The sequence below is a fragment of the Scyliorhinus canicula genome, chromosome 15 (assembly GCF_902713615.1).
Source record: "Scyliorhinus canicula chromosome 15, sScyCan1.1, whole genome shotgun sequence".
Classification (NCBI taxonomy): Eukaryota; Metazoa; Chordata; class Chondrichthyes; order Carcharhiniformes; family Scyliorhinidae; genus Scyliorhinus; species Scyliorhinus canicula.
In genome coordinates this window covers 57,259,316-57,276,630 of record NC_052160.1, presented here as the reverse complement: position 1 = coordinate 57,276,630, position 17,315 = coordinate 57,259,316, and the positions used below count along the sequence as shown (strand labels likewise).

Sequence of the window (17,315 nt, the reverse complement as noted above, 5' to 3'; positions counted from 1 at the left end):
CCTATCTTTGAGCCAGGAAGTCCAGAAAAGGCTGCCATCGTTTATAGAACCCTTGTATTGATCCTCTCAGGGCAAATTTGACCCTTTCCAGTTTTATAAATCCCGCCATGTCACTGATCCAGGTCTCCACACTTGGGGGCCTTGCATCCTTCCACTGTAGCAGAATCCTTCGACGGGCTACTAGGGACGCAAAGGCCAGGACACCGGCCTCTTTCGCCTCCTGCACTCCCGGCTCTACCGCAACTCCAAAAATCGCGAGTCCCCACCATGGTTTGACCCTGGATCCGACCACCCTCGACACCGTCCCCGCCACCCCCTTCCAGAATTCTTCCAGTGCTGGGCATGCCCAGAACATATGGGCATGATTCGCTGGACTCGCCGAACATCTGGTGCACCTATCCTCACACCCAAAGAACCTACTCATCCTAGTCCCGGACATGTGGGCCCGGTGCAGCACCTTAAATTGGATGAGACTAAGCCTCGCACATGAGGAGGAAGAGTTGACTCTGTCCAAGGCATCCGCCCAAGTCCCGTCCTCTATCTGCTCCCCGAGTTCCTCCTCCCATTTAGCCTTCAGCTCCTCCACTGACGACTCCTCCACCTCCTGCATTACCTTATAGATGTCAGACACCTTCCCCTCTCCGACCCACACCCCCGAAAGCACTCTGTCCATCGTCCCCTGCGAGGGCAGCAAAGGGAATCCCTCTACCTGTCGTCTAGCAAACGCCTTTACCTGCAAGTATCTGAACATGTTCCCTTGGGGCAGGCCAAATTTATCTTCCAGTTCCCCTAGGCCCGCAAACCTCCCGCCAATAAACAGGTCCCTCAATTTGCTGATGCCCGCCCTTTGCCACCCCCTAAATCCCCCATCCTTGTTCCCCGGGATTAACCTATGGTTGCCACCCAGTGGAGCCTCCATCGAGCCCCCTGTTTCCCCCCTATGCCACCTCCACTGTCCCCAGATTCTTAGGGTCGCTGCCACCACCGGGCTCGTGGTAAACCTCTTAGGGGAGAGCGGCAACGGCGCCGTTACCATGGCACCCAGGCTCGTACCTCTACATGACGCCATCTCCATTTTTTTCCACGCCGCCCCTCCCCCCTCCATCACCCATTTACGCACCATTGACACATTGGCCGCCCAATAGTACCCCAGAAGGTTGGGCAGCGCCAGCCCACCTCTATCCCTACCTCGCTCCAGGAACACCCTCCTCACTCTCGGAGTCCCATGCGCCCACACAAAGCTCAGAATACTGCTAGTCACTCTCCTAAAGAAGGCCCTGGGGATAAAGATGGGCAGGCACTGAAAGAGGAACAAGAACCTCGGAAGCACCGTCATTTTGACGGACTGTACCCTCCCCGCCAACGATAATGGCAGCATGTCCCACCTCTTGAACTCCAACCTCCATCTGATCTACAAGTCTGGTGAAATTATGCTTGTGAAGAGTCCCCCAGTCCCTGGCCACCTGCACCCCCAGGTACCTAAAGCTCTCCCCTGCCCGCCTAAGCGGGAGCCTACCAATTCCTTCCTCCTGGTCTCCAGGGTGCACCACAAACACCTCACTCTTGCCTAAATTTAATTTATAACCTGAAAAGGTCTCAAACTCAGCTAGCAACTCCATCACCCCCGGCATCCCTCCCACCGGGTCCGCCACATACAGCAACAGGTCATCGGCATACGACACCCTATGTTCCTCTCCACCTCGCACCAAGCCTCTCCACCTCTCTGAATCCCTCAACGCCATCGCCAGCGGCTCGATTGCCAGTGCAAACAACAAGGGGGACAGGGGGCAACCCTGCCTGGTCCCTCGGTAAAGCCGGAAGTACTCCGACCTCCTCCTATTCGTGGCCACGCAAGCCATCGGGGCCTCATATAGCAGCCTTACCCGTCTAATGAACCCTTCACCAAATCCAAACCTCCCCAACACCTCCCATAAGTACCCCCACTCCACTCTATCGAAGGCCTTCTCTGCATCCAGCGCCACCACTATCTCTGCCTCCCCCTCCATCGCCGGCATCATGATGACATTCAACAATCTCCGCACATTCGTGTTCAGCTGCCTTCCCTTCACAAAACCTGTCTGGTCCTCGTGCACAACCCCTGGCACACAGTCCTCTATCCTTGTGGTCAGGATTTTTGCCAGCACCTTAGCATCCACGTTGAGGAGAGATATGGGCCTGTGTGAACCACACTGCTGGGGGTCCTTGTCCCTCTTTAAAATTAACGAGATCAGCGCCCGCAACATCGTCGGGGGCAAAGTCCCCCCTTCCCACGCTTCGTTGAGTGTCCGCACCAGCAAGGGGCCCACTAGGTCCACAAACTTTTTATAAAATTCCACCGGGAACCCATCCGGCCCCGGTGCCTTCCCTGACTGCATCTGCCCGATCCCCTTAACTAGCTCCTCCAGCTCAATCGGCGCACCCAACCCCTCCACCTTCTCCTCCTGCACCTTCGGGAAAGAAAGCCCGTCAAGGAACCTCTCCATTCCCCTCCTCTCCCCCATTGGCTCCGACCGGTACAGTTCCCCGTAAAAGTCCTTGAAGACCTCATTCACCTCTACCCTCTTCCGCACCACATTCCCACTCTTGTCTCTCACTCCAGCAATTTCCCTAGCTGCATCCCGCTTGCGGAGCTGATGAGCCAGCATCCTACTCGCCTTTTCACCATGTTCGTACACTGCCCCTTGTGCCTTCCTCCACTGTGCCTCTGCCTTTCTAGTGGTCAGCAAATCAAATTTAGCCTCCAGGCTGCGCCTCTCCCCCAACAGTCCCTCCTCCGGTGCCTCTGCATACCTCCTATCTACCTCCAGCATCTTCCCCACCAGTCTATCCCTCTCACTCCTCTCCCTGTGTGCCCGGATGGATATCAGCTCCCCACGAATCACTGCCTTCAGGGCTTCCCAGACCATCCCCACCTGAACCTCCCCCGTATCATTCACCTCGAGGTACCCCTCAATACTTGCCCGGACCCTCCTACACACATCCTCCTCCGCCAACAACCCCACATCCAACCGCCACAACGGGCGCTGGTCCCGCACCTCCCCCATCTCCAACTCTATCCAATGCGGAGCGTGGTCGGAGATTGCAATGGCCGAATACTCGGCCTCCTCCACTCTCGGAATCAGTCCCCTACTCACCACGAAGAAATCTATCCGAGAGTAGACCCTATGTACGTGGGAGAAGAAAGAGTACTCGCGTGCCCTCGGCCTCACAAACCTCCATGGATCCACCCCACCCATCTGGTCCATAAACCCTCTCAGTACCTTGGCCGCCGCTGGCCTCCTACCCGTCCTAGAGCTGGACCGATCCAGTGAAGGATCCAACACCGTATTGAAGTCCCCCCCCCATGATCAGACCTCCCGCCTCCAGATCCGGGACCCGTCCCAACATACGCCTCATAAAGCCCGCATCGTCCCAATTTGGGGCATACACACTAGCCAGTACCACCTTCTCTCCTTGTAGCCTGCCCCTAACCATAACATACCTACCCCCCTTATCCGCCACCACCTCCGATGCCTCAAACAACACATTTTTCCCCACCAGAATCGCCACTCCCCGGTTCTTCACATCCAACCCAGAGTGGAAAACCTGCCCCACCCATCCCTTCCTCAGGCGGACCTGGTCCGCCACCTTCAGGTGGGTCTCCTGAAGCATTGCCACATCTGCCTTTAGCCCCATTCAGATGAGCCAGTACCCTCAACCGCTTCACTGGCCTATTCAACCCTCTCGCATTCCAGGTGACCAACCGGATCAGAGGGCGTCCCGCCCCCCTCCCATGTCGACTAGCCATAGTCGACTGCCCGCCCCAGGCCAGCACCTCCTTTCCGACCCAGTTCCCACGGCGACAACACCTCACCTCTGTCCCCCCAGCCCCCACCAGCTCCTTCCTGACCCTACCAGCAGCAACCCGGTATTCCCCTTTCCCCCCCTCCCTTCCCCCCCAGGCTAGGAACCCTCCTAGCCGCGAACCGCCCTCCATTGTACTTCCGTGGGTCAGCTAACTTCTGCTGACCCCAGAAACTCCCGCCAATAACCCAACCCCTCCCAAAGTGGGATCATCCCCCAATCTATCCCTCCTCCAGGCACCGCTCCAGCCCGGGGAAGAACCAGTTAAGGCCCCGCCTCCCCCATCACCGTCTCCACCCCCCAGCCCCGCAGTGCGGGAAACCAGAGGAAAGCCCGCACTTTCGCACTGCCCCACCACACCCTTCTGACGCAGCTCCCAAATACCAGCCCCATTCCATACCCCCAACCCGGCATAGAATACAACAAACCCCACCACCCTCCCCGCAAGATACACAACTCAAACAGTGCCCCACAGTAAAAAAAACATAGCAGAACACCCCCGTAAATAACCATATCAAAATTGTAAAAGTACAAAAAACAAAGAGAACACAGCAACAGCAGAATCCAGCACTAAAATATTACAACCGACCCTACAACACCCAACCCCTAGTTCAAGTCCAGTTTCTCCATCCGCACGAAGGCCCACGCCTCCTCCGGGGAATCAAAATAATAGTGCCGGTCCGAATAAGTTACCCACAGGCGCGCGGGCTGCAACATTCCGAACTTTATCTTTTGCCTGTAAAGCACCTCCTTCGTCCGATTAAATCCGGACCGCCGCTTAGCCACCTCCGCACTCCAATCCTGGTAGATCCGTACTACCCCATTCTCCCACTTGCTGCTCTTCACCTTCTTGGCCCAGCGCAACACACACTCCCAATCACTGAACCGGTGGAACCTCACCAGCACCGCACGCGGGGGTTCATTCTCCTTAGGCCTCCTGGCCAGTACTCTGTGTGCTCCCTCCAGCTCCAAGGGCAGATGGAAAGACCCGGCCCCCACTAGCGAGTTCAGCATTACAGCCACGTAGTTTGTCAGGTCCGACCCCTCCAGCCCCTCCGCAAGGCCCAAGATCCACAGGTTTTTCCGCCTCATGCGGTGATCCAGCTCCTCGAAGCGTTCCTGCCACTTCTTGTGGAGTGCCTCGTGCCCCTCCACCTTACTCACGAGGACCACGGCCTCCTCCTCTCGTTCAGTGGCCTGTGTCTGCAACTCCTTGATGGCAGCACCCTGGGTGGTCTGAATCTCTAACAGCCTTCTGTTCGTTTCCTGCAGAGAGCTCAGCACCTCAGCTTTGAAGTCTGTGAAGCAGCGCATGAGAGCTGTTAGTTGCTCTTGGGCCCACAGCCTCCACTCCTCTGGAGCTCTGCCAGCGGCCATCTTAGATCCCTTCCCCCGTTTTTTCTGGGGAGCTGCTGCTACTTTTTCCCCCTTTCCACTCCGAGTTCGAGTCATGAACTGTGGGGAAAGTCGTTCAGCACACCTTCCCCCACCGGGAGACGTCGAAAAATTTCCGTTTTGGGCTCTAAAAAGAGCCTAAAAGTCCGTTTAAACTGGGAGCTCCCAAATGTGTGGCTTCCTACGTCATCACAGCCACCGGAAGTCAGGATATTTTACACTTAACCACAAGAAGCAACATATCCCCAAATTCCAACACAGTACAGAGTGATCACCATTGCACAGACTTATTCAGAGGACCAGCAAATATTCATACCGTTGGTTCAGATTATAATCAATAAGGTCGCCCCCCCCCCCCGTCAAACCGACAATAACAGGATAAAAAGTTACTGCCAAGAGCAGAGGATGTCAGGGTGATAGGATACCAACATTTGGCATGGTCCCATGGCACCCCACACAGCAAGACAAATAAGGAAAAAGCTGCTCGTTTGATACCTCACTCAGCCGCCCAAGTCATCCAGGCCAAAGAATATCCCAAGCATAGGAGAGCAACACCATACCACCCTCAGTAGAACAGCGCTTTTCAAACCTTTTTGCCCAGGACCCATTTGTACCAAGCAGCCTTCCTTCAAGATCCACGCCGCCCAAACCTCAGGACCCAACATTTTCACTTACCTTTAACGTGGCAAGTGAGCCTGCTTGGGCCTCACACTCTCACTTGCTTTGTCATTCAATGTTACATTTCTGTTAAGGGTGATGCACGATCAATTGTACAAAGACCAAGGTTGGATACAACTGTGGCTTTATCGCAGTAAGATGTGTGGCCTCCCACAGCAGCTGGCAAAATGGCTGCTGAATAGAGGACACGGCCCTCCTACTGGGCGGAGCCAGCAGGCAGGGGCTACCGGCGAACCTGTAGTACAGGTCCTACCTTACATCACCTAATACAGGTGTAACAGTGGTTTACCACAAAGGACAATCCTGTTACTCCTGCAAATCTCCCCAATCTCCCTGTATATTTGTTCTTCTAATTCCTGTTGACGATTTGGGGGCCTATAGTACAACCTCAATAGGGTCACCATCCCCTTATTTCTTAGCACCACCCACAATGCCTCACTGGATGATCCCTCGGTTATTTCATCTCTGACTACTGCTGTTAATCAACTGCAATGCATTAAAGTGGGAGGAGGGCCTGTACCTCCACCTCTGTCCTGCCTAAAGCACCTGTACCCTGGAACATTAAGCTGCCAGTCCTGTCCCTCCTTTAGCCATGTTTCAGTTATGGCTATAATCTCCCAGTCCCATGTACCTAATCATGCCCTGAGTTCACATGGTTGGTGTGGTGGTGGGTGGTATAGACATGTAAGTCCTCATTACACATGAGGAAAGCCTCCAGTTAGAACTACCTGTGTCGTGTTTTTCTTTTGTATTTTTTTTTGGGTTATGGAATCTGTGCTCCTCTCCTGTGAAAATCCAGACCGATCGTGTATCCTAGAGCACAGGCCTTACCTGTCAGCCCTCTTGCATGGAAATAGAAGCCATTTAATCAAACAGGTTTTCCCCTCTCCCTGCTATTCTTCTGCCTATCATGCCTATTCAGCTTGCCGATGCTGAGTACTACATCTCCTTTCAGCCTCTCATTTGCTTTCCTGCTGCTGAGGATCCCACCCCCCTGCCAAACTAGTTTAAACCTCCCTTGTAGCACTCGCGATTCTGCTCCCCAGGATATTGATCCCCTCCAGTTCAGATGTAACCCATCCCTCTTAAAGAGATCACCTCTGCCCCAGAAAAGATCCCAATGATATAAGAATCCGAATCCCTGCCCCCTGCACCAATTCTTTTAGCCACGCATTCATCTGCCATATTCTTCTGTATTTACCTTCAGTAGCACTGGGGGTAATCCAGAGATTACCACCCTTGAGGTCCTGCTTCTCAACCTTTTTCCTAGCTCTCTATAATCACTCCTCAGGGCTTCAGTCCTATTTCTATTTATTTGTGCCAACATGCACAAAGACTTCTGGCTGCTCCCCCTCACACTTGAGAATGTTCCACAGCCGCTGAGATGTCCTTGACCCTGGCACCTGGGAGGCAACACACCATCCTGGACTCCCGTTTGCGGCCACAGAATTTCCTGTCTGTCCCCCTAACTATTGAGTCTTCGGTCACTACTGTCCTGTTTACCTTTACCCTTTCCCGCTGTGCCCCAGAGCCAGTCATAGTCAAAGAATGCCAGACAAGGTCTAGTACCATACACCATCGTAAGAAAGGATATCAGGGGCAGAACAGTGTAGCCTCACCAGAAACAGGTCATTGCCACCCCAGGGAGCCCAGGCCTCAAGAAGCAAGGCAATCTGGAAGTCACTATGCGGGACCTGCTGGAAGAGGGCACCTAACTCCCCCACCCAGCCTACCCTCGAATCAAAGAAAGACTCCAACAATGCAACTCCACAGCATTCAGTCTCTCACTTTCATAGAATTTACAGTGCAGAAGGAGCCCATTCGGCCCATCGAGTCTGCACCAGCTCCTGGAAAGAGCACCCTACCCAAGGTCAACACCTCCACCCTATCCCCATAACCCAGTAACCCCACCCAACACTAGGGGCAATTTTGGACACTAAGAGCAATTTATCATGGCCAATCCACCTAACCTGCACATCTTTGGACTGTGGGAGGAAACCGGAGCACCCGGAGGAAACCCACGCACACACGGGGAGGATGTGCAGACTCCGCACAGACAGTGACCCAAGCCGGAATCGAACCTGGGACCCTGGAGCTGTGAAGCCATTGTGCTATCCACAATGCTACCGTGCTGCCCTTAAACCCTGCAGGCAAAGTTTCCCGCTCCGATAGCTCCTTTTGTCTAAAACCACTTCTGGTCCAAAAATCGATCCACCGGTGGATCAAACTCTTCCGCCACCACTCCTGCACCTTTTCCCATTAAAATATCCGCCCATTAATTAGGGAAAAGGCCCCAAAACACCGTCACAAACAGGAGCTGCCAAATATGCAATCACTCACACCATGGCCGTCACCGGAAGTGCCTATACTTACTTTTATAAGGGTCAATTATTATTGGATAATTTTTCATCTAACGTTCTTCTCTACGTATCTAATCTTACACATCACAAGTACAAGCACAGAGAAAGTATTCGACCTATTGGGAAGTTGGGTAGGGGTCTGTTACCTCTTTCAGCCTCCCGCTGGTGAAGGTTGGGGAAAGTACACTTCGGATTCTTTTCCAATGGTCATCTTCAACCATGAGGATGGATTCAGTCAGTGGCCCATTCAGTCCGATGTTCTACAAGAACAATTATGAAGACTTGACTTCTATTTTTTGAAATTACACATCAAGTTCAATGATATTAATTCATTAACAAAATTCAAAACTGCACAGAGTGTGCACAGGGTACATGGAGGGGGTTAATATGGGGATTGGGGGTCAGCAGTTAGCAATTGGATCCCACCACATTTTTCATGGGGTAGAGGAAAGAGCCAAAGGAGTCTGGTGTTGAGCCTGTGGAAGTGGCCCCAGGAAAAATGTTGGAGAAGCAAAGATGGAGATGCAAAGACGAACAGGAGAACAACTGCAGAGGTATCAGAGGTTGTCAGCGGAATGCGAGGAGGGGTGGAGGAGTCTGGCCAAGTTCTTTCTGATGTTCTGGTTCCAACATGCGGGACCATCTAAGTTTCCGTAGGGAAGTGATGGCCTCCTTGCAGACTCGGGTCCTGCAGTTTCTGCTGGATTTGGGCTTTTACCTGCACTCCATCGCTCTATCAATGGGTTGGGCCAGTTGAGAGGGGGATGGAGCATCTTGCCCTTCCTCCAGGTGCCCCTTCTCCTCAAGGAGTTAGGGAGTGGCCTGCCAGGAACCCACAAGGAGGAGGAGCACCAGCCAGGGGGCATCCACCCAGAGAACTCCAAGGGTGCTCTGCCAGTTATTCCACCATCTCCAGCAGGTCAGACAGAGGAGGGTGCACCTGCCCCAGAGCACTCTTGTGTTTTAGTCCTTCTCCGAATCCCATGGATTGAATGGATATACCAGTGATGCAACGTTCCGCATGCATTCAAGGGCCAAACACATCGTTGTGTCATCCTGCCACTTCATTTGCATTGCATCCCACAAGATCTCATGACAATGAGTAACCTTTATTTTCATAAGTGCACCATCAACAAAGGCATATCACATGTGACCATGTATGACTGGCCAATACAGCTGTCACCCTCAAGGCTCAGGCAGATGTTATTTGGGTGCGTGAGAATGGCTGATCAGGCTGGTTGTTTATCCTACTGCTTTCACCCTTTCCACATAACGGACAGCCGGGACGACCAGAGATGGGTGTTCCTCCCATTCACACGTGAATGCATATGGAGACATTGCACTTTGGCCAGGGTAATGAGAGCCATGTACAAGAAGCCACAATGCCTTCATCTGCACCATCCTCAAAGCTTGGCAGTATAGAATGCCAACCTTGTCAGCCATGACCATTCAGCCGGGAGGATGGAGGTTTGGAAGTGCAAGTTGGCTGCTATTCACCAGCTGTGCCCCTTGTTGGCATCCACCTCCTTTCATCCCTGTCTCTGACTGCATGTTAATGACAAGTCGCTCAGGCTGAACAGCAGCTCCACACCTCGTTAGGATTGAGATCCACGATTCTGAAACAAACCTCATGGCATGTGCATTTCACCGTAGACTAAGGAGCAGAACTGAGTATTGTTCTCGTACAGGACCTCCTCCCACTTTAATGCATCTCAGTTGGATATGGAGGCTGTTGCCTTGCTGCTGCAGAGACTGTGTACATCTCCTTCCAAAACCCACTCCTTAGGGTCACCTAACCTGGCAGTCCAGGAAGAAGCCAACCTTTGTTAGGAAAACAAAGGTAGTTTTAAGGGGTTTATATCTTTATTGGAAAACATTAGAAATAAGAGGTGGGATCTAATGAAAGAAAATCAGAGTCTGTTCTGGGCGGGATTAACAGGGTCATTTCCTGTGCTCCAGCTATCTAATAGCACGCTGTTGCTATTTCGTGTCCCAGCGGACAACGCACACCCGAGGTCGCACTTAGCGTCATTTCCTGCACGGAGGAGCTCCGCAGCGTTGGAAGTGGTTGGCGCCTTGATCTCTCGACGACCCAACGTGACCTCTCAATGCCCCAGTTCACCTATAAGAGGGTCCTCGGAGAGGGGGGGGGTTTGAAGCATTGCGTTCAGGTCACGCCTGACGCCAATCCCGCTTTTCCCCCAGATTCTCATCCCATCAAGGAGCGCATTCCGGGTGTCCCATCCATTGTGTTTAGTTTTAGTAGTTGATGCAGTTAATGGTAAAGCCAGGGTCTGAAGCAGTCAGCTGTTGAGGTTGCAGTTTAAGAAGTTTTAGATTGGGATATGAACAGACATTAGCTCTCAGCACAGTGATGTTGGATCTGTCTGTGGACTGACCAGCAGTTTCCGGGAAAAACAGTTCAGTTAAAGATTTGACCGGAGACAGGCAACTATTCTCAAGACAGTGAGTTAAAGATTTGCCTGTGTACAGGGCAGAAGCAGTGTCTCAGATTGGCAGTTTAAACAGTAGTTAGAGACAGAAAAGAATCTGCAGCCCATTCTTGAAGTATATTACGTTCTCAAAGTGGTTTATCCAAGACATTTCTTCCTGAGTCTGTTATCTGTATTTTAAAATGGTTTTGACCTAAGATGTGTTTTGTCTGAGTGGAGATAAAGATAGCAGTTAGGATTGTTTCATTGTATTGATGAGCATTGTTTAACTAGTAATTGTAAGCTAATTTCTTTATAATGTTAAGGTTAGCAATACTGTGTTGATAATAAACTTTGTTTTAATACACCATATCCCCAATTGTGTGTGAAAACACTCCTGGAACGAAGTATAATTTCTTCCCAGTCTTACAATGAAATAAATATTGGGGTTTTTGTCTGGTATCCTAGAAACTGTTGGGGTCTGGTCCGGTATCCTAATAACAATTGTGAAACAGAACATTCTAAATTCCTGTTGGCAGAGTTCTTCATTTGGAGGGGGAAACAAAATTTGGGTCGTTGGCCTTTTAATGACCACTCAGGAGGTGTAAATGAGGTTTTCGACATAGCTCCACAAGACACTCGACCAGCCTTTAAGCCGACATGAAAGTCAGATCAAGATTGCAAGCCCACCCAGATTCCACCCACAGGAAGGAATGTTTGGGACATTGGACAATAAGGAGAGAGGAGATAAAAGGGCATCTCCTGCACTTGAAGGATGAGGTGCCGTGGGAAAGAGAGGGAGAGTTTGGGATATTTGAGGAGTGGAGCTGGATGCTGTGGAGGGAATGCTGAAAGGGGAGAGGACGATGTGTTTGGTGGTGGAATCACACTGTGAGGCAGCGGAAACGCAGAGGATGATCTGGTGAATGTGGAGTCTGTTGGGGTGGAAGGTGAGTAAAAGGGGAACCCCCCCCATCATGCCCTGGGGAGCAAGGGGAAGGGGTCAGAGCAGCAGACTTGGGGAATTGGGGCAACCCTGCAAACCAGGGTGGGGGGGGCTCTGGGATTCTCAGTTGAGGGAAAGGGAAGACCGATAGCGCTGATGTGGAAGGTAGCATCATAACAGATGTGATGGAGAAACTGGGAGAATGGAATAGAGTCCTAACAAGAGATGGGGTGTGAGGAAGTGCAGTTGAAGTAACTATGGATGTCAGTGGAATAACTTCACACTTTATACTTGTTATGTTCTTGCCCCATTCACCCAACCGGTCTACATCCCACTGCGATCATTTTGCATCTCACTCAGTGTCTTCTCCTCCTTTTACTTTCCCCACTAACTTTATAATGTTAGAAAACATGGATTCACAGAATAATATGGAGAAGAAGAGGCCCTTCGGCCCATCGGGTCTACACCAATGCATCAAAACACCTGACCTGCCCACCTAATCCCATTTGCCAGCACTTGGCCCATAGCCTTGAATGTTATGACGTGCCAAGTGCTCATCCAGGTACTTTTTAAAGGATGAGGCACCCCGCCTCTACCACCCTCCCAGACAGTGCATTACAGACCATTACCACTCTCTGGGGAAACAGATTTCACTCAAACCCCTCCCAAACCTCCTGCCCCGCACATTGAACTTATGTCCCCTAATAACTGACTCTTCAATTAAGAGGAACAGAAGCTCCCTATTCAGCCTGTCCATGTTCCTCATAATCTTGTACACCTCGATCAAGTCACCCCTCAATCTTCTCTGCTCCAGCGAAAACAATCCAAGCCTATCCAACCTCTCTTCATAACTTAAATCCAACCTCATAACTGGGCAGCATGGTAGCAAAGTGGTTAGAACAGTTGCTTCACAGCTCCAGGGTCCCAGGTTCGATTCCCGGCGTGGGTCGCTGTCTGTGCGGAGTCTGCACGTTCTCCCCGTGTCTGCGTGGGTTTCCTCCGGGTGCTCCGGTTTCCTCCCACAGTCCAAAGATGTGCGGGTTAGGTGGATTGGCCATGCTGAATTGCCCTTAGGTGTCCAAAAAATGTTAAGTGGGGGTTACTAGGTTACTGGGTTACGGGGATAGGGTAGATACGTGGGCTTCAGTAGGGTGCTCTTTGCAAGGGTCGGTGCAGACTTTATGGGCCAAATGGCCTCCTCCTGCACTGTAAATTCTAGATTTTATAAATGTTCCAGACCAGGGAACATCCTGGTAAATCGCCTCTGCACCACCTCCAGTGCAATCACATCCTTCCTATAATGTGGTGACCGAATTGCTCACAGAACTACAGCTGTGGCTTCACCAAAGTTCTACACAACTGCAAAATGACCTCCCTGCTTTTGTAATCTAGGCCTCGATTGATAAAGGCAAGTGTCCCGTATGCCTTTTTCACCAGCCTATTAACCTGCCCTGATTCAGAGATCTATGGATAAGCACACCAAGGTCCCTTTGATCAATGGAATTTCCCGGTGTCAGGCGATTTACTAAATACTTCCTGGTCACATCACATTCAACGAACCAGGCCAGGTGTCAGGTGTCTCGGTGGGAGAGTATTTCGGTGACAGTGACCACAACTCCTGAACCTTTGCCATAGTCATGGAGAGGGATAGGAACAGACAGTATGGGAAGGTATTTAATTGGGAGAGGGGAAATTATACTGCTATTAGACAGGAGCTGAGGAGCATAAAGTGGGAACAATAGTTCTTGGGGAAATGCACAACAATAATGTGGGGGTTGTTTAAGGAGCACCTGCTGCGAGTGCTGGATAGTTTTGTCGCACTGAGATGAGGAAGGAATGGTAAGGTGAAGGAGCCTTGGATGACAAGAGCAGTGGAGCTTCCAGTCAAGAGGAAGAAGGAAGCTTACGTAAGGTTGAGGAAGCAAGGATCTGGCACGGCTCTAGAGAGTTACAAGGTAGACAGGAATTAACTCAAAAATGGATTTAGGAGAGCTAGACGGGGGCATGAAAAAGCCCTGGCAGGAAGGATTAGGGAAAACCCCGAGGCGTTCTACACTTACATGAGAAATAAGAGGATGATCAGAGTGAGAGTAGGGTCGATCATGGATAGTGGAGGGAACTTGCGCCTAGAGTCTGAGGAGATGGGGGAGGCCCTAAATGAATATTATGCTTCAGTATTCACTATAGAGAGGGGCCTTGTTGCTCATGCGAACAGTGTGAACCAGGTTAATAGACTCAAACAGGTGGATATTAAGAAGGAGGATGTGTTGGAAATTTTGAAAAGCGTCAGGATAGATAAGTCCCCTGGGCCTGACGGGATATACCCAGGCTCCCACGGGAAGCGAGGGAGGAGATTGCTGTGCCATTGGCGATGATCTTTGCATCCTCACTCTTCACTGGAATAGTACCTGATGATTGGAGGGAGGCGAATGTTGTTCCCCTGTTCAAGAAAGGGAATAGGGAAATCCCTGGGAATTACAGACCCATCAGTCTTACGTCTGTGGTGAGCAAAATATTGGAAAGGATTCTGAGAGATAGGATTTATGATTATTTAGAAAAACATAGTTTGATTAAAGATAGTCAGCGTGGCTTTATGAGGGGCAGGTCATGCCTCACAAGCCTCATTGAATTCTTTGAGGATGTGACGAGACACATTGATGAAGGTCAGGCAGTGGATGTCGTGAATATGGATTTCAGTAAGGTATTTGATAAGGTTCCCCATGGTAGACTCATTCAGAAAGTTAGGGGGCATGGGATATAGGGAAATTTGGCTTTCTGGATACAGAATTGGCTGGCAGAAAGAAGACAGCGAGTGGTAGTGGATGGAAATGATTCTGCCTGGAGGTCGGTGACCAGTGGTGTCCCGCAGGGATCTGTTCTGGGACCTCTGCTCTTTGTGGTTTTTATAAATGACTTGGATGAGGAAGTGGAAGGGTGGGTTAGTAAGTTTGCCGATGACATAAAGGTTGGTGGCGTTGTAGATAGTGTCGAAGGCTGTTGTAAGTTACAACAGGACATTGACAGGAGGCAGAGCTGGGCTGAGAAGTGGCAGATGGAGTTCAACCAAGATAAATGCGAAGTGATTCATTTTGGAAGGTTGAATTTGAATGCTGAATATAGGGTTAAAGGCAAGATTCTAGGAAGTGTGGAGGAACAGAGGGATCCTGGGGTTCACGTACATAGATCCCTCAACGTTGCCACCCAGGTTGATAGGGTTGTTAAGAAGGCATATGGTGTAGTGGCTTTCATTAACAGGGGGATTGAGTTTAAGAGCCGTGAGGTTTTGCTGCAGCTTTATAAAACCATGGTCCGACCACACTTGGAATAGTGTGACCAATTCTGGTTGCCTCATTCTAGGAAGGATGTGGATGCTTTGGAGAGGGTGCAGAGGAGATTTACCAGGATGCTGCCTGGACTGGAGGGCATGGCTTATGAAGAAAGGTTAAGGGAGCTAGGGCTTTTCTCACTGGAGTGAAGAAGGAAGAGTGGTGACCTGATAGAGGTGTACAAGGTGATGAGAGGCATGGATAGAGTTGATAGCCAGAGACTTCCCTTGGGCGGAAATGGCTGTCACGAGGGGACATAATTTTAAGGTGATTGGAGGAAGGTATAGGGGAGATGTCAGAGGTTGGTTCTTTACACAGAGAGTGGTGGGTGCGTGGAATGCACTGCCAGCAGAGGTGGTGGAGTCTGAGTCATTAGGGACATTTAAGTGACTCATGGACAGCAGTAAATTGAAGGGGTGTAGGTTAGGTTGACCTTAGATTAGGATAAATAGTCGGCACATCGTGGGCCAAAGGACCTGTACTGTTCTATGTTCTATTACTCCTTCCAAAGTGTATCACCTCACACTTTTCAGAGTTAGATTCCATCTGCCACTTTTCTGTCCATTTGACCATCCCGTCCATATCTTCCTGTAACCCAAGACACTGAACCCCACGGTTAACCACCCAGCCAATCCTTGTGTCACCTGCAAACTTGCTGATTCTACCACCCCCCCCCCCCCCCCGAACAATTTGTCCGACACAAAGTTTCAGAAATCTGTGTTGTTTCTGCTTAATTATATTTTTATTTTCTAACTGCCCATTTGCTATGCCTGTACACATTCCTTTGTTCCCATTTTCCATCTCTTGGGGCCGGAGCCATTGCAGGAAGCATTTGACCACACTAGAAAGGATTCAGCTGAGTTTACAGGAATGCTGTCAGTCCTAGTGAATTAAAATTTTTTTTAGAGTACCCAATTTATTTTTTCCAATTAAGGGGCAATTTAGCATGGCCAATCCACCTACCCTGCACATCATTGGGCTGTGGGGGACGAAAACCACACAAACACAGGGAGAATGTGCAAACTCCACACGGACAGTGACCCAGAGCCGGGAATCGAACCTGGGATCTTGAAGCAGCAGTGCTAACCACTGCACCACCGTGCTGCACTAGTCCTGGTGAATTTTAAGAATGAGGAAAGATTCAATACTCTGAGCTTGTTGGCTTTGCAATGGAGGAGGCTGAGGGGAGATTTAATTCAGGTGTATACAATTGAGGGGCCTGGATAAAGTGGATAGGAAGGATCTATTTCTTTAGCAGCAAAGTCAATACCAGGTGGCTTAGATTTGAAGTAATTTGTAGAAGGATTGGAGGGGAGCTGCAACCGGATGTCCCCGGAGAGGGAGCACATGGTGTCCACTGGCATCGCCGAGGTCTTCCGTGCCAGATGGGCACCACAGGAATTGGAGTGCCTTAACAACACCTTTAATCATGTTTTGGTTTGATGTTTAACGTTTCATTTGTGATTTGTTAAGGGGCTGTACTTTTAATTAGCCCCTCAATTTGTTTTATTTAGTTCTCTTGGTTATTTGATGTGCACCAATATAGTTGGAGAGAAATGTTTCCGCCCAAAGGGTGGTGGGGATCTGGAACTCACTGACCAATAGGATGGGACAGGCAGAAACACTTAATAGAGCAGGAATAAGGGATTAGGTTAGATTTAGATAATACGTATTTGTTGGCAGAGACACAATAGGCGAAATAGCTTCCTACCCAAGGCCGACATGGTGGCACAGTGGTTGGCACTGCTGCCTCATGTGTCAGGGACCTGGGTTTGATTCCGACATCGGGCGACTGTCTGTGTGGAGATTGTACGTTCTTCTCGTGTCTGCGTGGACTTCTTCCGGGTGCTCCAGCTTCCTCCCGCAGTCCAAAGATGTGCAGGTTAGATGGATTGGATATGATCCTACAAGGGGTTACAAGGGTAAGGTGGGGGATTGGGCCTCGATAGGGTGCTCTTTCAGAAGGTTGGTGCAGACTCAATGGGCCAAATGGCCTCCTTCTGCACTGTAAATTGTACGAGTCTGTGCTGTAAATGTTTTGTATTTCAAGGAAGTTGCCAGAATGAGTCACTGGCTGTGCAATGAGATCAGGTGCACAATGTGAGCTATGTCATCCTCCCACTGCGGGGTTCAAGTTTCATGTAGAACTTCCATTGATCTGCTGTATATATATATCAACTGTTCCTAAATGAATACCTGTTAAATACACAGTTTTCATTTTAATGCTTAATCTCAGGTGCGGTCTACCTGCCGCATTGCGCCCGAACGGGAGTGTGGCGCAGCCGGTTGATAATCTTTATTAGTGTCACAAGTCGGCTTAATACTGCAGTGAGGT

General features: G+C 50.5%; 1 protein-coding gene across 1 annotated transcript in view; it reads right to left on the bottom strand.

Annotated features, from left to right (window-relative positions):
- Positions 1-17,315, bottom strand: part of LOC119978636 (cytochrome P450 3A8-like) — a 96,115-nt gene that overhangs the window by 52,501 nt on the left and 26,299 nt on the right. Inside the window, exons 5-6 of the mRNA XM_038820421.1 lie at positions 8,423-8,536; positions 2,764-2,810 (exon numbers count right to left, since the gene is read on the bottom strand). Of these exons, the coding sequence (XP_038676349.1) occupies positions 2,764-2,810; positions 8,423-8,536 (161 nt within the window). The remainder of the gene's footprint in view (positions 1-2,763; positions 2,811-8,422; positions 8,537-17,315) is intronic.